Here is a 24,360-nt window from a genome sequence, read left to right as displayed (position 1 = left end):
ACAGGTCCCTAATATCACTAATACTAACTTTCGTCCTGAAAAGTGATTTAAAAGGTCTAAATTAACTCATCTTTCGATCTCATTAATCTAGTCGTCTTAGTTAGGTAGGCTATCTCCCTTCCCTATCTTTCGATCTTTATTGGGTCGGTCAAATCCTAGACATTCAACTAGTCGCGTGCACTCGATTCGTCAAACAAAGCAATTAAATTAATTAAAACGAAGCATATCTCACGTGGCCGATCGATCGACTAGGGAACCCGATCGATCGACCATGGCGGCGCATTTCAGTCACTATTCTAATGCCGCCTACTTCTACAGATTTCCTACATCCTAGCACAGGGTATTTAGCTACTCATACTCGTGATAAGAACAACAACAAGATTAACAAATAAAGATACTGAATTCATGATTAAATTAACTAAACAAGCAAATAACATGAGACGATAAATTGGCTTTCGGGAAACTATTCTAGCAATTCTATACTATGAACGAAATAAAGAAATAAAACTGAATATTGGAACAGAGAAATACCGAATGGAATTGTAGAGAAAGGAAGAATCCGAAAAGCAAGAACGAAGATAAATTGTATTCGAACAAATATGCCCTAATGCTAAAACTCAATATAGAACCCTAATAAATTTCCCTAAAAGCCGAATGATGTATCTGAATGAGCAGGTTACGTTATATAGAAATATCACGTAACTTTATTCTCAAAACCTAAAACACAATGGGCTTCCTAATCCTCGTTCTATTAATTCACGTCAAAACAACGGCTTGGTCGATCGACCACTGTGACCAATCGATCGATCGATCATACTGAACGCAAGCTTCGTATGTCGTGCTCTAGTCGATCGACCATAGCAGGCAGTCGATCGACCACTTTAGCTGGTAGTTGCTTCTAATTCTTCATAAAATTGTCTTTCAGGCCTTGAAATGCGCACCAAGTTCGTTCCTTGAGTGAATACTTCACGTCAAATGCAATGCAAGGTACTCGGGGACGGATTTAGCTTGATTCCCGCTGGATTCTTCATATTTCTGCAATAATGTACAAAAACAGGAAAGTAGACGGAAATGGGGAGAATAGTAGCATAAACTACATAAATGAGCTCTGAAATGCGTGTAAAATGAGGTGCAAAACATCATATAAATGACACGCATCAACAACCCGACCCACCATCGTCGTAACACAATCCCAATAATATGGGTGTGCACCTTTGGGCCCATAATTTGTCCTCACTTAAGCCTAAAAGTTCAAGGCTTTGTTATTAATTGATGGGTGGAATTCTTTATAAATTTATCACAAGCTCCTCACTTTCCCGATGTGGGACAACTCTTATTCTCAATACCTTGGAGTGTTACAGTTGAAGCAATTGGACAGTTCGGTCCTGGACTTAAATCACCTAGCATGTATGAGTTGAGAATTCCTCTCCTTAATAAGGAAGTGCAAGATACTGATATAATTGTTGGGGAACACAAAAAAGAGTGGATTGAGATGGGGTGTTCTGTAATGTCTGACGGCTGGCGTGATTCAGTAGCGCAAAAGGACATTTTTAACTTTCTAGTAAACTCGCCAAAAGGTTCTGTTTTTATAAAATGAGTTGATGTCTCTGAAGTTTTAAAGGATGCAACATTGTTATTCAATTTGCTTGACGATATGGTGGATCAAGTTGGCGAAGAGAATGTCATTAAAGTAATCACTGATAATGCTTCTTATTATGTCAAAGCGGGAAAGTTCCTGGAAGCCAAGAGACCACATTTGTATTGGACTCCATGTGCTGCACATTGCATAGATTTGATGTTGGAAGATGTTGGGAAAATTCCTAAGGTTAAGATAGCTTTGAAGAAAGCTATATTCGTCAATTCATTTGTATATGGTGGTCGTACTAGCACTGTGAACTTGTTGAGGCGGTTCACTAATCAAAGAAACTTGCATAAACTGATGATTACTAGATTTGCAACATCTTTTATAACCCTTGCCCAGTTTCACAAGCATAAGAACAACCTTAGAAAATTAGTTACTTCTCAAGAGTGGGCTGGTATGAAGTGGTCGAAGGAGCCAACCACTAAGAAAGTGGTGCAATTTGTTTTGCAAGAGATTTTCTGGAGAAATGTCATGTACGCTCTCAAATTAACAGGCTCGCTTGTAAAGGTTATTAAAATGGTTGATGGGGACAAGAAACCGACAATGGGATACATATATGAGACCATGGATAGGGCTAAGGAAGCCATTGCTAACAGCTTTGGAAACAAAGAGGACGAATACACGGATGCATTCGAGATGATTGATTGAAGGTGGATTGTCAGCTTCATCGTCCTTTATATTTGGCAGGCTACTTTCTAAATCCAAAAATCTACTATGGTAACCCTGAAATCTCAAATTGTGGAGAAGTTATGAAGGGTTTGTATGATTGTATATCAAGATTGGTTCTTGACCCCGAAATTCAAGACAAAATTGGTAATGAGTTTGGTGTTTATCAAACTGGGACGGGTCTCTTTGGCTTACCCATGGCCATTAGGTAAAGGAAAGTCAAATCTCCAGGTGAAAAAAACGAACTATTTACCACTTTAAGTAAGTATTTTACATCATTTAACTGTTTTAAAACTTTATTTCTTTTAGCTGAATAGTGGCTTGCTTACGGATCATCGACTCCACACTTGAAAAAATTTGCTATGAGAGTTCTTAGTCTAACTTGTAGTGCTACTGGATGTGAAAGAAACTGGGGAGTGTTCCAGCACGCAAGTTCAGCAACTTCAAAAAAATTTAGTTAGAACATTTTCTTTTTTGTTCCAATTCGAATACTTAGATTCTTAGAACATTTTTTTAGTCTTTAACAGCTTCATTCTAAGAAGAGAAATAGATTGTGTCAAGACCGATTGTTCAAAATGGTTTATGTGAAGTGTAATCGGTCATTGACACACAAGAACATAAAAGAAATCATCGATCCTATTTTGCTGAGTGAAATTGATGACAGTAATGAGTGGTTCGTTGGGAGAATGGAAGAAGAAGACTCTGATGAGTTGGTCTTTGATGATGATAATTTGACTTGGAGTACGGTAGTTAGAGCTTCAGGGGTTGAAGAGTCCAGCTATTTTACTAGATCGTCAAGATTAAGGCAAAATTATGCATCTAGTTCATCAAGAAATGATAAAGGGAAAAGAGTTGCTAGTGGTTCAAAGCATGGTCATATCATTAATGACGATGAGGGGGAAGAAGAAGATATTGGGGCAACATCAGAAGTAGGAGATGATTTTGAGATAGGCATTATTGATGATGACGATGATGATGCTGATGACGACTTCTAGAATTGTTTGCCTTTCTATTTTTGCATTATGTGCTTTTTTGGACTAATATTTGATTATCTCAAGTCCAAGTATTTAACGGCTAACTAGGTTTGTGACCCGTGAGATTCACGGGTTTATCTGTTTTAGTTTTTGTTATTTTTATCGTATTGTTTATATTTGTCTGAGTAATTAATTGATCCATTTAAAAAATATAGTCTTTTTTTGGCAGCTGATAAGAAAAATTCTTACGCTATTGCCATGGCCCTCCGAGCAAGAAGATAAGCCTCGACATTGCGTTCCCTACACACATAACTAAAACATAAACAATGAAAGTTAGCCGATAAACAAGTGATGTCGTCTAAAATGCCTTTTATTTGGTAGTGCCTTGATCCACTGCCTGCCCATTGCATCAGAAGTTGAAGACAATCCGATGAAACTTCCAGATGAAGAAAGCCACTGTCGCATGCCCATTTTAGGGCCTTCATTATCCCCAGAGCCTCTGCTTGCAAAGGAGATTCTGAGTGTCCCTTTCCTCTTCATATCGTCTTGAAATACATAAAAGTTAGTTGGTTAATGCCTTATTTCTTTGACAATTTTGGTTTATTTTCAAAACTATATATTGTATTTTAATTGTTATTTTGATTAATATACTAAAAACATGTGCTTTTAGAAAAAAAAAAAAAGTTACCTTTCAATGAGTCCAGTAATTCATGGCACAAAAAAAAAATAAATGCTTAAGGTTGGTTTTTGATTAGATTGTATAGATTTTGTACTAAATTTCTATGTAAAAGTTTGAACGTCGTTTTGTCTTCCGGCAAATAAAGTTAGTAAGTAAAGACGAAAGGGAAAATTAATGCATAATGAATTATTTCTCTTTTTTTTCCTTCTTTTTTTTGAGAATAATAAATCTCGCAATGTAAGGAGCTTAAAACATATAGAATTATAAGGTTTTTTATCTTATCAATATTTTAATTGTTATAAATCATATAGTAGCATAGTTATGAACTTTAATAAATGCTAGTCTTACTATATCATCTATACCAATTTGTCAAAATTTTCAAATTTTATATTTTTGCATAAATGATAAAATGAGTTAAATAATAGCCTACTACAAATCTCATTGCAATCTCTTATGTATTATCAGAAATATGCATTAGATAATATGACTTGTACGCATAAATATTAGATAATAATTTACATTTAGCCATTATCTATGTCAATAAAAAATTTTTTTGTCCAACTTGTTAATAAGATTGAGATCCTCGCAACTCCAATTTCATTCTATGAGAGCTATTTTGCAAAGGAAAAATGATGAATAAAAAAGAAACACATACCCAAATAAAACATACATTTGAAAGTTTCTGAAATACTAAATTTTACTCCACCTAAAAACCATTAGTCATTCACATTCATGTAGTCAATTTTGTAGTTAGTTTATAATATAGTATTGAGTGGAATGGAGGGAATATTTGTTTAAGCAATTCTAGTATTTCTCTTCTTCAAATAGTCTTCTTTCTCCAATGAACTATCCTTAAAAAAATCCACTGAGTGATTAATAAAAAACAAAATGGTGGAATTTGATTTATTCAATATTAACATTATTGTTATTAATTTAAGTTTTCCCTTAAATAATGTAAGAAATAGGGTATTGAATCATAAAGATGTAAGTATATTTACTTATGAATAGCACAACTCCACAAATCTTGATAGCCCTTAAATGAGAACAAAACAACATATATTTGAAGGTTAAAAATGTGAAGATTACTTCATAACCAATAAAACTTAAAAATAAATAAATAAATTATTAATTTAAAACGTTAGTACACTTACCTTGATGTTGATACAATGATAAGAAAGATTATTGACACACACACACACACACACACACACACACACACACACACACACACACACACACACACACACACACACACACACACACACACACACACACACACATATAATTCTTTTGGCGATGGGGTAAAAAAATATTCGCTTGAATTTCGGCGTACAAATGTTGCCTTCCATCAAATATTTATAGCCAAATGAGGATGCGTTTTATGACTTTTGGGTTTATTTTTTATTATTACCAAATTTAATATATACATAAATATGTATAAATATTTTATGACTTTTGAGCATTCATTTTCATTATTAGCAAGTTTAATATAGACATAAATATAGAGTAATGAGAAATGAAATATAAAAGGTTTACTTTTTTTTTTCTTTTTTTTTACAAAATTCACATTGCATGAGAATTGTTTAGGGAGTTATCTTACGAACTAAAAAATGGTATATATTTTGTCTTCAATTTTATTTATAAATCATATTTATAGATTTACATATGTATTCAATTTAATGAAATTGAGCAAGTTTATTGCAATAATATTTAAGAAGGAGTTGCAAATATAAATAATTTAAAAGAGTGATGTAAATTTTTATTTTTTGTTTAACCAATTGTAGTTTTCAAAATTTAAATGTCAATGTTTAATGTTAAGTATGTTATTATTTGCCCTTAATATTTATAAATTCTTTATTATTTCATAAACGGCGTAAAATTACAATTATGTGATATTTATTTGTTACTTAACATATCTAAGAATAAACGTAGAAATTTAAAATTTAGTATGAATTTTGATTTTTAATTGTTTTTTAATTTATCTAGAAATTAAAAAGGCCAAAATTTAATGTTTGTTACGCTAATTTATTTTTTATGTAAATATTTTTTAATTTGTGTATCGTTTTAAATGGGTCATTATACGAACATGAATTACCCTCTTAATTAAACATGTCATACTATATGGAGGATTGGTGACGTGGAATTTTGGTAATGCAAGGTGGCATTTGGTAATACGAGGTGACATTGTCTATGTGGCTTTTAAGGTTTACCCTTTTAATAATATTTATAGATTTAATGAATGATATGTCATGTGGAACTTAATATTTTCTTTCTTTTAATATATTTTCGATGTGAATTAATGTGTTTTAGTGATACTTAGTGTGTAGAACTAGTTTAGAGGCTCATACAAAAAAAGAAGCGCCTCGCGTTCAAAAGGCGCGCGCCTTTGCCTTGCGCCTCCTCAAACTAAGAGTGTGACTTGTGAGAGTCAGACCGTCTCGTACAATAAGGCCCCGTTCTTTTGGACTTATTTTTGCTTAACTTAACTTAACTTAACTTATTTTTGCTGAACTTTTCTAAAATTAACTTATATTTGCTGAACATAACTTATTTCTACTTAACTTTTCAGAACTTATTTTTGCTGAACTTAACTTAACTTATTAAATGAGCAATAGGTAATTTCGTTTATTTTTTTATTTTTTTTATAATGTATAATATTTAGAGTAAATAATTAATGTTTTGTTTTTTTTACTTCGATTTTAATAAAAGTCGTACGAGAATTATCCTATGTAACGGTCTTATCCCGTGTATTTTGCAACATGTGACTACTTTTTGGTTAATAGTGACTACTTTCGAGTAAATAATAATAATCCTATGCGATTGGCCACTATTTAAAAAAAAAAGGTTGCACATGAGACAGTCGTACAAAAGAATTTGTGAAAATCGTAGCTTTTTCAAAACTCGTCAATACCATAAAACAGGAATGAGATTTATAGTTAACTTAGCTTATATTTTCTGAACTTAATTTTGCTGAACTTAACTTATTTTTGCTGAACTTTTCTGAATTTATTTTTGCTGAACTTAACTTAACTTATTTTTGCTGAACTTAACTTATTTTTGCTTAATTTTTCTGAACTTATTTTTGCTGAACTTAACTTAACTTATATTTGTTTAACTTAATTTATTTTTGCTTAACTTTTCTGAACTTACTTTATAGAAGCTTAACTTTTGTGAACTTAACTTAATCTACATTATATAAAAGCCGAGTCTTTTTAAGACTCCTGATTGGCTGCTTAAATTAAGGATATAAAGAGAGACTCTTGACCCCACCGCTACTTACCATCACTTACATAAATTTTGATCAGTTAATTTCTGACTTCACTAATTCTTAATGCATCATTAACTAACTAAATTTAATAACTAAGAAATTAATCAACATAACAAATATAGGTCTAAAAGATTTCTCAAAAAAATTACTGAAATGAAAATTTTAAAGATTGAAAAAAAAAATATCGTAATAATTATACTGATTGATAAAAATAACCATAGTAATACATAACAAATACTTATATCGATAAAAATAAAATATTAAAAATCCAAAAAAAAATCACCATGATATTTTAAAAACAACACGTGCATTTTTATGCACGGGTCTAAAACTAGTAATTCTGGGATAATTTATGTTTTTTATTCTGGGACAATTTGTGAGGAGAAAGAGTAAAGTGAGAGTTGGGTGGGACTTTGGAATATTCAATGAGACAGTAGGCAATTTTTTTTTTTGATTTTTTTATAAAGTATAATGTTTAGAGTAAATAATTAATGTTTTGTTTTTTTGCTTCGATTTTAATAAAAGTCGTATGAGAATTATCCTATGTAACGAACGGTCTTATCCCATGTATTTTTGCAAAATGTATGTGACCACTTTTTGGTTAATAGTGACTACTTTTTGGTAAATAGTAATTATCTTATGCGATTGGTCACTGTTTAAAAAAAAAGGTCGCACATGAGACGGCCATACAGGAGAATTTGTGAAAATCGTAACTTTTTCAAAACTCGTCAATACTATAAAACGGTATGAGTTTTATAGTTAACTTAACTTATCTTTTCTGAACTTAATTTTACTGAACTTTTCTGAACTTATTTTTGCTGAACTTAACTTAACTTATTTTTACTGAACTTAATTTTATTTATTTTTGCTTAACTTATTTTTGCTGAAATTAACTTATTTTTGCTGAAGTTAACTTAAATTAAGTAAAGAAAAGTCAAAAAAACAAGGCCTAATTGCCAAACCATTAGAATTGAAGAAAAAAAAAAAAGGAATAACGAGATAGATAAACTACTATTGTGATTTTGGGTTAAACAAAAAATCGCTCTCGCCCCTGAAAATATCAAAAAAATCGATCTCATAATTGTGGTGACACACAGGCTTTTGGGATCCAACGAACATAGCAAAGATCGCGCCTTCCGGCAATAATTCCTAATTTCTTTACACCGGTTAATCTCTTTCTCTCTTCCCTCTTTGATTTTTTTCATATCTTTGCAACATTTTGAACCCCAATTGACCAAAATATTGAATTATAAACTCGACATTTTTGTCCTCCATTGATTCATCCCTCATTTCAAGTTCTAATGATGGCTATCAAATTGCTATAATTTTTTAATATTGGATGATTTAGCTTCGTAATTCGAGCTCTTTTACCCTTTTTTTTTTTTCCTTTTCTGGGGCAGTTCATGTTAATTTTTTGTTAATTGAATTCTGAATTATATATTTATATGTTAATGAGCTAGAGTTGAATTTTAGGGCTTTCTTCAGATCCCCCTTTTGGGTATTTGATTAATTTTTATTAAGTGTTCTGTTGCAAGTTAATTTGGGTATTTTTTATTTTTGAATCTGCTTTCTGGGTTATGTATAAATTTCTGCTACAAGATATTCTATGTTGTGGTTTGATTTATGTATGTACTTGTTCAGTATTTGAAGACGCTTTTGAGATACAATGTCTATGATGGACGAGCCGTTGTATCCTATCGCGGTGTTGATAGATGAGCTAAAGAATGATGATATACAGCTGCGGTTAAATTCTATTAGAAGATTATCTACGATTGCCCGTGCTCTTGGAGAAGAGAGAACGCGGAAGGAGTTGATCCCGTTTTTGAGTGAGAACAATGATGATGATGATGAGGTTCTACTTGCAATGGCCGAGGAGTTGGGTGTATTTCTAACTTATGTCGGGGGTGTTGAGCATGCCCATGTTTTGCTTCCACCCCTTGAAACCCTTTGCACTGTCGAAGAAACGTGTGTTAGGGACAAAGCAGTTGAGTCGTTGTGCAGGATTGGATCACAGATGAAGGAGACTGATTTGGTTGATTATTTTATCCCTCTAGTGAAGGTTTGTTGTTTCTTATTCACTATTATATATCTATAAGTTGCTATGTTCAATGTGTTAGACATGCAGAAGTTCATAGACGATAGTTCCCACAATGTTGATTGTTGCAAAACATGTAACTGGGTGAAATTTGACTTCGCTACTTGGGCTGAGAACATGCCTCTGTATTGGGGTGTTATGCAATCATTGGAGGACTATGCTGATGATTAATTACGATTTCTGAATAGGATACACCACTGACTTTTGCCATTTCTGCTCACTATGGGTTATTCACTGCCATAGTGAGCTCTGATTGGGGTTGGCCGCTTAGTTCCAGCCCATATAGGACCTATTAAGCTTGCGACTTTAAAAAGAAAAACAAATTTGCTTTTTGTAGGTGTTTTAATTACTACTTAATTGCGTTGGATATTTAGGCACTGAATCCTTTAAGGTGTGTTTGGATTGGTGGATTTGGAGAAAAAGGGAGGGGAGTTGAGGGATTTGGAGGGATGAGGAATCCTTTGTTTGATTAGCAAAATGGAGGTGGAGGATTTGGAGGGGAGGGAAATCCGATCCCTCCATTTCATTCCTCCAAGCCAAATTATTTCCCCTCCATCAAAGGAAATATTTGGAGGGAAAATCATCTCCTCCATTCTCCCTTCCCTTCCCTCCCCTCCTCCCCTCCTCCCCTTCCGCTCCCTTCTATTTTGCTATCCAAAGAAGGCCTTAGGGTTGGCTTGGATAGAAGGAATTGGTGGCGAAGGTAGAGGAGGGAAAAGGAGGGATACAAACTCTTTTTTTTTTATTTTTTATTTATTTTTTATTTTTTTTATTTGCAATAATGCTGGAGGAAATGGAGGGATCCATTTTCCCTCCCTTAACATATCAAAATCCTTAAGGGCTCGCTATAATAGAGGGATCCATTTTTCCTCTGTTAAGACATTTCAAAATCCTCAAGGGCTCGCTTGGAATGGAGGTAATTATTACTGGAGTAATAGACCTTTAAACAAGAAGAAATAAGAGGTGATTGGTGGTTAGTGGTGGTTGTGGAGGGTGGAAATAAGAGGTTGGGGAGGAATTATTCCCTCCATTTGGAAGTAATACATTACTTGGAGGAGAGGTAGGTAACTTTGCACCCTCTAATGGAGCAACTGTTAGACTATTTTACTCATTTTTATCTTCCAGTTTCTAGTTCCTTTTTGCTCTATTACTCCCTTAATAATTACCTCCATTGGAAGCAAGCCTTGAATAGGAAAGATTTAGGGGCTAGGAAGGTTTGCGAACTTTTTAATCCCTCACCAACTCCTTGAGTTAGGTGCCACTCTGATGTTTGAAGGCAGTGAGTAGTGATGATGGCAGAATAGTCGTCTTTGGAGGAACATTTGAAGTGGATAGCTCTCTGACAAGCCGCCCTCACACAATACCTCTACCTTTAGCTGCAACATTAGATCTAAAACTTTTCTTTCTGGTATTTTTATTTTCGATTGGAATGTTGTTGAGGGGTCGGATTTCTTCAGATATCTAGGATCTATTATTCAAAAAGATGGGGAGTTAGACGGAGATGTGGCTCACAGAATTAAAGCGGGATGGTTGAAATGGAAGAGTGCTTCAGGGTTTCTTTGCGATAAAGATATGCCCCAAAGATTAAAGGGAAAATTTTATCGCACGGCAATTAGGCCTACCTTACTTTACGGTTCCGAGTGTTGGGCCGTGAAACATTGTCACATTCAAAAGATGAGTGTGGCGGAGATGCGCATGTTGAGCTGGATGTGCGGACATACAAGGAAAGATCGGTTAAGGAATGAGGTGATTAGGGAAAAGGTAAAAGTGGGGCCAGTAAAGGACAAGATGATGGAAAACCGACTAAGATGGTTTGGCCATGTGAGAAGGAGACCTATGGACGCACCAGTTAGGAGGCTGGAGACTTGGAGAACAGAAAAGGTCCCTAAAGGTAGAGGAAGACCGAGACAGACATGGTTGAGAGTGATAGAGCACGATATGAGATTTCTGGGGCTTGAGGAGAGTATGGTGACGGAGAGGGCACAAAGGAGGGAAATGATACATGTGGATTTTTAGTATTTGATGTTTTTTTTGACATATTTAGTGTTTTTATTTAATTTAAAGAAATTAAATTATTTATTCTTCCTTTATTACACTTTTTTTACCAACCACTTTTTTATAGATTTTACTTGGTTTACTTTTAAGGCATTCCGGATCCTTAATTCTATTTCGGTTTTTAAAATCGTTTATATCTTTTCTCTCAATTTAAATTTTAAGTTTTTATAAAAGAAATCCGGGATTCGATTTTAAAACCCCTAAGTTTACCTTGACTTTCCATTACATTTTCGTTCTTCCTTTTTGTTTTTCATCTTCCCTTTTTATTCGCATTTTGAGGCGTGCGTTCACCCATGGACGGTTCGAAAGGATGATTCATGTCAGCCGACCCCAAATCATTTTGGGATTAAGGCTCTGATGTTGTTGTTGTTGTTGTATTTTTATTTTTATTTTCAGATGTAATATGTAAGGATGTTTGCAGTACTTTTGCTGGTCTTGTTTGTAACGATTTTGGTTCTGGAAGCGGACAACACATCCAATGGCTTGCAAGTCTATCTGATTGCTATTTCATTCGTTTAACTCTTTGACCCACTTTATTAGATTGAGCAACAGATATTTGGTAGGATGGGAACAATTTTATTTGTTTTTTGGTGATAAGTTAATTTTAATCCCACCAGACCTCAAATAAGAAATCCTCTATCCATCCTACAGTAGGCCTCTCCTAAATTAAAGAAACTTAAAACTTTTTCCGAATATCTGGCAATGAAAATTGCACATCATGGTATAAAAGAATCCTTTTGTTGTCTTAACATGAGAGTAAGACTGTGAACAACCGACCCACTCTTACACCGCTTTTTTGCGGGAGCCCTTGGGGCAAGGGGCTAATATTTATTATTAACTATGATACAAAATGAACCCAATAAAATTTGAAGCTAGGAGCTGATATACATTAACTAGGGCTGTAGTTGTATTACCTGTTTGTCAATTTTGTTCAAATCTGACTTGCATACATTATGTACAATCTTTTGGCTTTGTGAATGGTTAGTTTCCATTTCTCATTAGTTATTTTTTATTCCTTATGAAGTAAGTGCCATTGTCTGCAGAGATTGTCAGCTGGGGAATGGTTTACTGCTCGAGTATCTTCGTGTGGGCTTTTCCACATTGCTTATCCAAGTGCGCCAGACGCTTTGAAGACAGAGCTGAGATCAATTTATAACCAATTGTGTCAAGATGACATGCCAATGGTGAGACGATCTGCTGCCACAAATTTAGGGAAGTTTGCTGCAACTGTTGAGCCTAATCATCTGAAGACTGATGTGATGGGAATGTTTGAAGACTTGACACAAGATGGTAACAATTTTTTACTGCTTCTTTTCAGTCCCTTGTGGTTTTTTCTTTATGTCGGTGTAATGAACTCCCTAGATATTTTTGTTTGCTTTGTAGAATTAAAAGGATGATTATAGCAATGAGACAAAGTTTGTGTTCATCCCTTTTTCCAATTTTATCCCCTATCCTTTAGAGGCAACTTGTTAGTTGTTGGCGTTTTGGTCCACGGACCTTTTCTTGGGGCATGGGGTTTATACAACCAGGGCTACTAGATTCTTCAAAATGCGCTGAATTCGACTTCCTGATTGGAATTCTTGATTCATTCTCGATGGTGAATTGGTTATGCTGGTAGATTACAGTAAACATAATTTGCGAATTCGTGACGTTAATACACTTCATGTTTTTGAGGATTAATTTTTAAAATAATATTTTGATAAACCATGGAAAGTTAACTTAAATAATCTATACTTATGAATTCAATCTTATTTGCCAATTGATTATAAAATAAACAAGGTAGAGAAAATGAAAAATTCTAGAAGATATAAGAAAGCTGTAAAACTTGAGTTTGTTGGGGGAAAAGTACAATTAGAATAGTAAAGGAAGTTGTAAATGTGTGGCTATACGGCTGCCTGGTTGGGCAGGTGAGTAGACTTTATTGTCCTAAATTTACACCACACTTTTCACCTTCTCTTTCTCTTTCACACAGTTGTAAAAGAGGTCTCCTTTTCTTCGTATTTTTTATAAGTTCGGCCAAGTAACACTCTTGAGTCTTGCCTCATGATCTTTTCATCTTCTTCCTTAATGGTTTAAGTCTGAAATTCAATCATCTTTTTCTGAAACCAAATTAACATCAAAGGCTAGTACATGGTAATTTTTTTTCACCTAAAGGAGTATTTTGGGTATTCAAGACTAAGAAAACAGAAGTAAGTCTCCTACTCTTTCTCCGTTAACACTTCACGTCATATAATATGAAGCTAATATTAGATAGTCATGCTCACAACTTGAAAAGGCATTACATAGAGCACTCTTGATTTGCTTTTTGTGGGGAATTAGACGAAGTGACGAACACCCTTCTGTGAAACTTATATTGCTAGAATTAATTGGATTCACTTAGTACTGTAAGCATGAAATTGTCGCTTGTAAATTAGAATAGAGGATGATAACCCTCATCTTTGGTCTTGTGGAATTTCGTATTGTTGGTGCATGTCGAAGGAAAGGTTTGATCAGGATTTGAGGCCGACACTGGAAGCTCAGAAATTCGTTCATTTGAGGCTCTAGTATATCTGAAGTCAAGAGGTGCCACAGAGGAAAAAATGTCATCTCGAGATTTTTTTGTAGGAACTTTTACTTAACTTGCTTGGTAGGTGGAGAGGGGTGTTTTAGTGTTTGGAGACATCTTTTTACCTAACTCTCTTGTATCCCCTCCGACTAGTGACTTTTAAATAATTAATCTTCTCCCTTCCCCATTTCTGTGTGTTTGTGGAAGGGGCAGCAGGGAATTGGCCTGTTTTAATTTGGTTCTTTTTTATGTCAAATATAAATTTATATGTTTCCAAGTCTTATTGAGTCTTTGAAAATAATTCTTATTTCTAGATCAGGACTCTGTGAGGTTATTAGCTGTTGAGGGTTGTGCTGCCCTTGGGAAACTGTTGGAGCCACAGGATTGTGTTGCACATGTACTTCCTGTTATTGTTAATTTCTCTCAGGTAAATGAATTTTCCTATTTTGTTCTAACAAGTTACATCCTTTGTTAATTTCTCTCAGCTTATTAGTCATGGTTTTTTTTCTGTGCTTCAAGAGAGTTATGTCCTTTGTTACTCTGTGGTTCTGTTTCACCGCTCTTTAATTGGTATATTCTTGAAATTTCATTGTTCACACCCGATGTTTTGGATTTTTTTTTAATTATTGTGTTTTATTTATTTATATATCATAGACGATGCTATCAACAAGACTCTCCCTTGCTGTCAGTAACATGCAGTTTTGTCTAAGAAAATTTTAGCTTAAGGGTTCTATTGTACTTGCAAAGCAATATTATGTGTTACATCTAAAGCAGTTACTCTTTTAACACGCATATGTTTTTCGTCTTTGTGTCAATTATATAAATCAGAGCATTTTAGCATACTCCTGAACTCATTTGCATGAACCTACTACTAGGACTATCACACTTGTGGTGATTTGTGATGGGATCGGATAATCGAGCAAAGGCTTAGGAAAGGTGTGGACATCTCGGATAACCAATTTGGATTTATGCTTTGGAGATCGACTATGGATGTGATTTTTATCATGAGACAGTTGATGGAACACCATCGGGACAAGAAGAAAGACTTGCATATGGTTTTTATTGACTTGGAAAAGGCATATGATAGGGTACCTAGAGAAGTACTTTGGCGAGAAAGTGTGTCTCTCGAAAATATATTGACCTCATAAAGGACATGTATGAGGGGGCTAGTGCAAGTGTTCGCACTAATGTTGGGAGAACGGAAGAATTTCCCATTACCATCGGGGTGCATCAAGGTTCCGCACTTAGTCCTTTTCTCTTTGCTATAGTTATGGATGAGTTGACAAGAGATATTCAGGACGACATCCCTTGGTGTATGATGTTTGCTGATGATATTGTGTTGATTGATGAGACGAAAGAGGGGGTGGAGAAAAAGTTGGAATTGTGGAGGCATACTTTAGAGACTCGTGGGTTTAGGCTGAGCAGGAGTAAGACCAAGTATTTGAGGTGTCAGTTCACCACTGACGTGGTGGGGTCGAGATCGACAGGGGCAGAGAGTATTATTTTCGATGGGAATGTTGTCGAGGGGCCAGATTTCTTCAGATATCTAGGATCTATTATTCAAAAAGATGAGGAGTTAGACGGAGATGTGGCTCACAGAATTAAAGCGGGATGGTTGAAATGGAAGAGTGCTTCAGGGTTTTTATGCGATAAAGATATGCCCCAAGGATTAAAGGGAAAATTTTATCGCACGACAATTAGGCCTGCCTTACTTTACGGTTCCGAGTGTTGGGCCGTGAAACATTGTCACATTCAAAAGATGAGTGTGGCGGAGATGCGTATGTTGGGGTGGATGTGCGGCCATACAAGGAAAGATCGATTAAGGAATGAGGTGATTAGGGAAAAGGTAAAAGTGGGGCCAATAGAGATCAAGATGATTGAAAATTGACTAAGATGGTTTGACCATGTGAGAAGGAGACCTATGGACGCACCAGTTAGGAGTTAGGAGGAGTTAGGAGGCTGGAGAGCTGGAGAAGTCCCTAGGGGTAGAGTGAGACCGAGACAGACATGGTTGAGAGTGATAGAGCACGATATGAGATTTCTGGGGCTTGAGGAGAGTATGGTGACGGAGAGGACACAATGGAGGGAAATGATACATGTGGATTTTTAGTATTTGATGTTATTTGACAGATTTAGTGTTTTTATTTAATTTTTAAAAAAATTTATTTGTTCTTCTCTCATTTGTTACACCTTTTTACCAACCACTTTCTTATATATTTTACTTAGTTTACTTTTAAGGTATTCCGGATCCTTAAATTCTACTTCGGTTTTCAAAATCGTTTTAATCTTTATTATCGATTTAAATTTGAAGTTTTTATAAAAGACATCCGGAATTCGATTTTAAAACCTATAAGTTTACCTTGACTTTGTATTATGTTTCGCTCTTTTTTTCGCATTTTGAAGTGCGTTCACCCATGGACGGTTCTAAAGGATGATTCATGTCAGCCGACCCCAAATCATTTTGGGATTAAGGCTCTGATGTTGTTGTTATTGAATACCATCTTCAAGATAACATGTGCATGTTGATATTTTGTTTTTTCTCAGATTTGATGGTTACTAATTTCCTGTTTTTGGAATATGAGTAGGACAAGTCATGGCGTGTGCGGTATATGGTTGCCAACCAGTTGTATGAGCTCTGTGAGGCAGTTGGTCCTGATCCTACTAGGTAAATGTTGGATTCTAGCTGCTCTGATTTTCTTCTTTGAAAGTTATTTTTTAAAAGACCTTACATGATAGCTGATTTAAACTAACTTGGTCGTTCATTGTTTCTTTCCAGATCTGCTTACATTCTCTTTTGAACCACTCCTTTTTTTTTCCTCTCTTGTGAAAGGAGCCTATAAAGGAAATCTCGATGCTGACATTTTCTTAACCCATGTCTTGAGTACCACCGTCAATGACTTTACCTAACTGACATTTTTACCTAAATGACATCTGCAAATAAAAATCTTGTGAGCATTTCTCTGGAGGGAAACTTGGGAGCAGTTCTTAATCTTGCTTTGATTTCTTTTTATTGTAGGGCGGATCTAGTTCCTGCATATGTGCGATTGCTTAGAGATAATGAAGCTGAAGTACGTATTGCAGCTGCTGGTAAAGTTACTAAGTTTTGTCGAATTTTGAGTCCAGAGCTGGCAATCCAACATATTCTGCCTTGTGTGAAGGTAACCCTTGTTTAACTCAAACTTCTCTTGGGAGTTATTACGTGGATCTAACTCATCCTTTCAATCACGTCTAATACTGGTATGGTGCAGGACTTATCCTCTGACTCTTCTCAGCATGTTCGCTCCGCGTTGGCATCCGTGATCATGGGAATGGCTCCTATTTTAGGAAAGGTAAAATTATGGGAATTGTGTGCTCATGAGTCATGACAATTAATGGGTGTAGGTTGGACTTGTCTAATATTCTCCGCTAAGTCCGCTTTAGTAATTTGTCAGTCTAGACTTCTATGTTGTACCTTCTTTTTGTCAAAAAGGGTTTCATATGGTGGTATATGTTGTTCCTTTTCCATTTAGTTTTTTTATTATAATTTTGCCAGTTTATGTGTACAGATTTTTCCCTTCCATGATGAGACTTTTTTGGGTTTTAATACAGGATGCTACAATCGAGCAACTCCTTCCGATTTTTCTTTCCCTCCTCAAGGACGAGTTTCCTGATGTTCGCCTTAATATAATCAGCAAACTTGATCAAGTTAATCAGGTTTGTCTTAGTGTCCTTGTGCTACTCCTTCATTTATGCCTTGGCTCTTTGTGCATTCTTGCTTTTCCATTCTGCTGATTTGAGGTTGTACTTCCTCAAGAGTAATTTGCTCTTCCTTGATTTTTTTAGTTGCTAGATTTTGCTTGGTGGGGATAGACATGTTTTCTGTTGCTATGTTTTTCTCCTGTAAAACTATGCTTTCTTAGTAGCACAAATTTATCCTGTTTTGCGGAGGATTCTTGCCAGCTGCATCATGTGCTCTTTGGATGTGGTCCTACTCTTCCTTAGAACGACCTTGTGATGTAGTTTTTTTTATATTGCTCAGTCATGTGGTGATTCTTGCAGGTTATTGGCATTGATCTGCTTTCTCAATCCCTCTTGCCTGCCATTGTGGAGCTTGCTGAGGATAGACATTGGAGAGTGCGTCTTGCAATAATAGAGTACATTCCACTGCTTGGAAGCCAACTAGGTGTTGGATTTTTTGACGATAAACTTGGTGCACTGTGCATGCAATGGTTACAGGATAAGGTACATAAATTAGATTATGTAGTTTAATGTCTCTCAAATTTCAATAGTTAAAGCCTTTAATTTTTGCAAGTTAGAATTGTTCCTTTCCCTTATGCTGAGGAGGGAGCATAAACTCCGTTGGGATTATTGATTAATATATTGGAGCTTTTTTTTTTAAACAAGGCTATTGAAATCTGCCTCTCTTAACTCTTGTATACTTGATCAATAGCTGATCAATGTGTTTGATGTAGGTTTACTCTATCCGTGATGCTGCTGCTAATAATGTGAAGCGATTGGCAGAGGAGTTTGGTCCAGAGTGGGCCATGCAGCACATAGTTCCTCAGGTTGGCTCTATGATATTGACCTTTGACTTTATTTGTTTCCTGCTACGTTGAAAGGAAGCAGAAGTTAAATATGTACATAGTGCAACTTTTAGACGATGCTGCTCAGACTCGGTACCGACATGGTGTATGTCCATGCTCGTTTAGGCTATTTTATAAAAAAATTCATGTTTTTGGTCTAAAATGAAATGTCCGAGTTCCCTACCCATGTCCGACTGTCCGAGTGTTGAGTGTCTAATAGGATAAAATATATTAGTTGGCCCTCAACCATCACCTTAAGGTTTTGGTTGAGATGGTTCATCTATCATGGTATCTGGCAGCCTCCAATATCTCACAAAGTGGACTTTCGGCACATGGTATGGGGGAGTGTGCACTAACCACTCTTCAAGCCCAATGGGCATTCGAGTGAGGGGAATAGGATATAATATTGATTATTTAAGAGTCCGAGCAACATAGCTTTTACATATGGTTTTGCTTCAGTATGCTATGTGTCACGGTCCGCTACTTTTGCCGGACCGTGACGGTCCGCTACTTTTGCCGGACCGTGGCGCGCACCTTTGCCCGTCTCAAGGCAAGATGCAAGCGACAAGGGTCTTCGTACTAGTGAGGGATCGCCCACTAGCACGATACTCGGGTCTCGGGGTGTGAGTCGGGATCCTAGTGTCGATCCCACAAACACGGCTTGTTAGTAAAGTGAAGGCTAAGAGTCGTTCACAACAAAGCAACAACAAGCAATACGAAGGCACAAGGTAGGAAGTAGATTTTCATTCACTAGTACTCCCTAAAGAGGGAAATTTGATTATTACATCCTGGTAGCAGGAGACATTGAATTTACAAGTTTAGTTCAGAATAGCGATATACCTATTTATGGAAACCTATTCTAAAACTACTAAGAAAATACTTACTACAAATGTACAAGGAAAATGAAATTACATAAGCATAAATAAATCTAAGGGTTCAAGTGTGCGGATCGTCACACTCTCCCCCCTAATCTGTTGCCGCCCTCGCAACTCAAAAATCTTGAATGGTGCTTCATGAGACATCCTCGGTGAGCTCCGATCGTCCACGCAAAGTGTTGGGGATTGGCTTGTACAACTCGCTTGAATGTGCGCTTCGTCCCAAACAATGACTGGCCTCTTCGTCCCTTCAAGGATAGGCTGGAGTTCCTTGACATAGAAGCTGCCGAACATCATGTTCTCCAAGTCCACCACGTGCTCCTTGTCTCTCTGGAAAGTCCACTTTGCCGCAGCTTGAAAAGTCCTCTCTCGGGATTCCTTCAAGTCACGGCCCCAACGGACCTTCATCTTGTCTCTCGTCACTTCAAAGACTGCATACGAGGGAATATGAGATCTCCAGGACGCCGAATCGATTTCGGCGCGGCCCCTGATGGTACGAGGCCTTCTCTCTTGGGTCGACCGACCCGCAAACCAGGACGTCGATTCAAAGACATCGACGCGGCCCCGATGGTACGAGGCCTTATCTCCTGGCTCGACCGACCCGCAAACCAGGACGTCGATTCAAAGACATCGACGCGGCCCCCGATGGTACGAGACCTACTTCTTTGGGCATCTCGGCCTCATTGTCTACTCCTCGGTGAGGGGTAGACTCTTCTTTCGTCCCCTGTGCCACTTAGCATCGTAGTTAGCCTGGGTCTTGTTCGCCCTCGGCTCCACCGAACCTTTAGGCATTCTCCAAGGTCGCACCCCTTGTTTCGGCGTCGGTATCACCCTCATAGCCGAAATTCGATCTTGCCCCTTGTCTTCGTCGCTGTCTACCGTCTTTACTACGATAGACCCCATTAGTAGCATCGATCCGTCACTCGGTTTCAATACCACCAATGCTTTCGAAAGAACTCGCATCCCGAGTACTAACGTGAAGTCATCCAAATGAACGGTGGTGAAGTCGAGCTCCCCTGCCCACTCACCCACTTGGACCGCGACCTTCTTAGCTACTCCTCGGACGCGTCTCACTTTCCCATTGACCGCTTTAGGCAACCGTTAGCATCCCGCAGAACTAGCCCCAACCGATCGACTTCCTCTTTCGTAACAAAGTTGTGGGAGGCGCCCGAGTCGATCAAGGCTCGTGCTTTCTTCCCATTCACCATCAAGTCCACGTACATGAGCCCGTTGGATTTCTTGGCGGAGGAATCTTCGTACTTCCCCATCGCGCTAATCCTTTGAAGTGAGCCCATCCGTGGTTGGTCTTCACCATCACTCGAGTCTTCGTTACACTCTTGGTGATAGTCGGCCAACGCCCCATCAAGACGTTCTTGAGCCCCTTTCGGCATCTTCTTGAACATGGCATTGAACTCCGCTTGGTTCGGACAATCAGCCATCTTATGAGGACCTTTGCACACAAAACACGCGAACGGTCTCTTCGTTGTGGAAGCAGTAGAGTTTCCCACCTTCGAAGACGAGCTTGAGGGCGAGTTTGTAGTGCTCGCCGATTGGGCTTGACTTCCTTGCGAGCGGAACCGACCGTTCCCAACCGAAATGGCGCTGTTTTGTGGCATTTGTCCATTGTACCCACTCTCTGACGCACCAGTATTCCCCGTTGGTGCCACCACTCTTGGTGCCTCTCGCTCCCCGTGAAAGTCGAGCAGGCGTTCCGCAGCTGATATGGCCGAAGACAGAGTTTTGGGATTCTGCCTCATGACCTCTTGTTGTGCCCACCTCTTCAACCCGTCAATGAACTCGAATGTCCTATCCGTCTCGGACATTTCGCTAATCTCGAGCATGCACACTGAGAATTCCCTCACATATTCCCGGATTGATTTGGTGTGCTTGATTTCCTTCAACTTCTTCCGAGCAACAAACTCCGTGTTCTCGGGGTAGAAGTGATCCTTCAAGATCCTCTTGAAGTCGGCCCACGATGTCACCGTAATCGTGCCCGCATCGATTTCCTTGTACCTAGCCCTCCACCACATCTTGGCATCGTCGACTAGATACATGCTTGCCGTGACAACTTCCGCGTCTTCGTCGAGCCCACTTACTCGGAAGTATTGCTCCATATCGAAGATAAAGTTATCGACCGCTTTCGAATCCCTCGCCCCATCGTAGGCACGAGGTGGAGGTGCCTTCACCTTATGGCTCCCCACAGATTTCCCGTCATTGGCCACCGCTTTCACGAGCGTGGCACACGTGTTCTCTAGCATCTCAACCTTTCGATGCAGATGATTGATCTCTTCCTCCCGATCATCGGGGATCGCACCACTGATCGCTTCGATGCGGGTGTTCATCCCGTCCACCTTCGTCTCAAGGTCACAAACCGTCTTCTGCAACTCCTCGAGGCTCGCAGCCATCCGCATAACGATGCTCTCGAGTTTGGGAAGCTTGACGTCGATTGTGTCCATTAAAGCATCCACTCGGTCCTCGATTGTTTCGCCCATTTTCTCGATCTCGATGAACAAATGCGGCTTGCAGAAACCCGTCCGAAGACCGGGCTCTGATACCAAATGTCACGGTCCGCTACTTTTGCCGGACCGTGGCGCGCACCCTTGCCCGTCTCAAGGCAAGATGCAAGCGACAAGGGTCTTCGTACTAGTGAGGGATCGCCCACTAGCACGATACTCGGGTCTCGGGGTGTGAGTCGGGATCCTAGTGTCGATCCCACAAACACGGCTTGTTAGTAAAGTGAAGGCTAAGAGTCGTTCACAACAAAGCAACAACAAGCAATACGAAGGCACAAGGTAGGAAGTAGATTTTCATTCACTAGTACTCCCTAAAGAGGGAAATTTGATTATTACGTCCGGGTAGCAGGAGACATTGAATTTACAAGTTTAGTTCAGAATAGCGATATACCTATTTATGGAAACCTATTCTAAAACTACTAAGAAAATACTTACTACAAATGTACAAGGAAAATGAAATTACATAAGCATAAATAAATCTAAGGGTTCAAGTGTGCGGATCGTCACACTATGTCACTTGAGCCAAGTTCAGAAATTTCTTAATGAAATTTGATTTGCTAAGATGTATAAAGTAGATGTAATTCTCGACAAAAAATTGTCAAGTGTCATTCACAAAAAAAGGGTCTTTTTTTCATGCAAGATTGCAAGGGCAATGTTGCTTATTGAGCCTCGCTTACTCTACAGGTGAGAATTTTTTCGTAGACAGACCAAAATGACCCGGATTAAACTGGAAAAGACGGAAATGGTCCAAAACGCGAATTAATTCGTTCCATTGTTGGGCCCTGTCTAAATGACCAGATTTGAGACCATGCTGCCCAATAATGCCCTAATCCAGCATCACCCAAATTGACTCCAAATGGCTAATGTGAAGTTAGAGATAAGTTTATATGCATAATAAATGGTAAAAATCTAAACATGGCTAGAGACGGCCTGACTAAGACCCAAATGACTCCATGATTACTTGACTCAAAATGACCGGTACTTTTAATGACCAAATAATAACACCTAAAAAATGCATAATTTAGCCCAAATGACATGATAGCGAAGCGTGGCACTCATCTCTCAGTGAGGGAAGTAGATGATAATTCACCGTGAAGCTCACATCATGATTTCTTTAAGCTTTTTCTGAGGACATCTCCATGTTTGGCCATGATATTTAATCTGCTTACCCTTTTGTCTTTTTTCATTAGTTTTTTTTGAGTTACGCATCATTAAAGTTGGAGACTGAGAAGTAAGGTCCTTATCATAATTGACACAGGTATTAGAGATGATGAATAATCCACATTATCTGTACCGAATGACCATCTTGCATGCAATTTCTCTACTTGCTCCCGTCTTGGGTTCAGAAATTACATGCTCAAAACTGTTGCCGGTTCTCGTGAATGCCTCAAAGGACAGGTATTGCTTAGTAGGAATACTATCTCCATCGCTAGTGAATGCTCTGAAAATTCCACAGCTGCTATCGTGTCTGACATATTCAATGAAAACTTGGTTTTAGGGTTCCCAACATCAAGTTCAATGTTGCCAAGGTTCTTCAGTCAATTATACCCATTGTTGATCAGACTGTAAGTAATATATACACCATTAATTTTTTTTTTTTTCTCAGGTGTACATGGAGTCGAAAGACCGTTATTGGGATAGGTTTTGACTTTTGAACTCACACCTTGAAAGGCATTACCCGCTGAGCTGCCTTTCGAACACACACCCTTGTAGGACTGTTTCAGCTGAACTACCTAATATTTTTGCATACATAGAACAGAATTGATGACGCTGTACTATTGATGACGCTGTACTTTGTTGATGTTCTCTTTAGATAATATATATGTATTATATTGTTTAATATGAATTTACACGAGCTTGTTAATGCGATGCAGGTGGTGGAGAAAACTATCCGTCCTTGTTTAGTCGAGCTAGGTGAGGATCCTGATGTTGATGTTCGTTTTTTCGCGAACCAAGCCCTCCAATCAATTGATAATGTGATGATGTCTTAGCTACTTATGGAGGTAGGCCCACCACACCGATATTTAAGAAACCTTTAACGTTGCTTTCTCGGGTTTACATTGCTGTGTGTTGGCAACTTGCTATTCATGTATCACTTGCAGGGAGGCGTTGTAGTATTTTATAGCATTCAGATGAACCGCTTTCTTGTTTAAGGTATTGTCGTGCTTTACGATTGAAACTAACATTGAGTATGATCACTTTTAGTTCAATTGCAGTAGAATTTTTGAATGTACTTAAACATGCGTATTTCTTAATGCTCCATACTGTATCGATTATTACCTTGTCCCTCTTAATTGGACGCTAATATAGTAGGTTTTTGAGGATTTTTGAGGAAACCTTTTTAGATTTTTGAGGATTTTTGAGCCGACTTGTCGAGAAAGATTTCTCATTCTGTGCGTACTCTTTTAAGGGTAAGAATGAATCATCTTACATTTGCGGATGACCTAATAAGTAATAATCTCTTACCAGGTGTGATTCCCCAACTC

At 37.7% G+C, this 24,360-nt stretch overlaps 2 protein-coding genes across 3 annotated transcripts; both read left to right on the top strand.

Moving 5' to 3' along the window:
• Window positions 1-1,405: 1,405 nt before the first annotated feature.
• LOC141617974 (uncharacterized) lies at window positions 1,406-2,290 on the top strand. Its single transcript, XM_074435102.1, has 2 exons — window positions 1,406-1,504; window positions 1,622-2,290. The coding sequence occupies exons 1-2, from the start codon at window positions 1,406-1,408 to the stop codon at window positions 2,288-2,290; spliced, it is 768 nt and encodes a 255-aa protein (XP_074291203.1).
• A 5,977-nt stretch (window positions 2,291-8,267) lies between these two features.
• Window positions 8,268-24,107, top strand: LOC141623492 (uncharacterized). Of its 2 annotated transcripts, XM_074439593.1 has the most exons (13): window positions 8,268-8,395; window positions 8,871-9,288; window positions 12,423-12,669; window positions 14,239-14,351; window positions 16,510-16,589; window positions 16,941-17,082; window positions 17,173-17,253; window positions 17,513-17,617; window positions 17,963-18,145; window positions 18,376-18,468; window positions 23,133-23,272; window positions 23,373-23,439; window positions 23,749-24,107. In XM_074439593.1, exons 2-13 carry the CDS (start codon window positions 8,896-8,898, stop codon window positions 23,863-23,865), a joined length of 1,761 nt encoding a protein of 586 aa, XP_074295694.1. In that variant the 5' UTR covers window positions 8,268-8,395; window positions 8,871-8,895; the 3' UTR covers window positions 23,866-24,107. The 2 variants fall into 2 exon arrangements, with proteins under 2 accessions (XP_074295694.1, XP_074295695.1); XM_074439594.1 differs by lacking the exons at window positions 23,133-23,272; window positions 23,373-23,439.
• Window positions 24,108-24,360: the final 253 nt, after the last annotated feature.

The sequence above is a fragment of the Silene latifolia genome, chromosome X (genome assembly GCF_048544455.1).
Source record: "Silene latifolia isolate original U9 population chromosome X, ASM4854445v1, whole genome shotgun sequence".
Lineage (NCBI taxonomy): Eukaryota > Viridiplantae > Streptophyta > Magnoliopsida > Caryophyllales > Caryophyllaceae > Silene > Silene latifolia.
Note: the sequence above shows the minus strand (reverse complement) of the source record. Positions and strands in the feature narration are given on the sequence as shown.

Coding starts and splice junctions, on each gene's coding strand:
- LOC141623492 (XM_074439593.1), top strand. CDS start 8,896: ATGTCTATGATGGACGAGCCGTTGTATCCTATCGCGGTGTTGATAGAT. Junction 17,083..17,172: donor ATATTCTGCCTTGTGTGAAG/GTAACCCTTGTT, acceptor GGTATGGTGCAG/GACTTATCCTCTGACTCTTC. Junction 18,146..18,375: donor TGCAATGGTTACAGGATAAG/GTACATAAATTA, acceptor TGTTTGATGTAG/GTTTACTCTATCCGTGATGC.
- LOC141617974 (XM_074435102.1), top strand. CDS start 1,406: ATGTATGAGTTGAGAATTCCTCTCCTTAATAAGGAAGTGCAAGATACT. Junction 1,505..1,621: donor GGATTGAGATGGGGTGTTCT/GTAATGTCTGAC, acceptor GAAGTTTTAAAG/GATGCAACATTGTTATTCAA.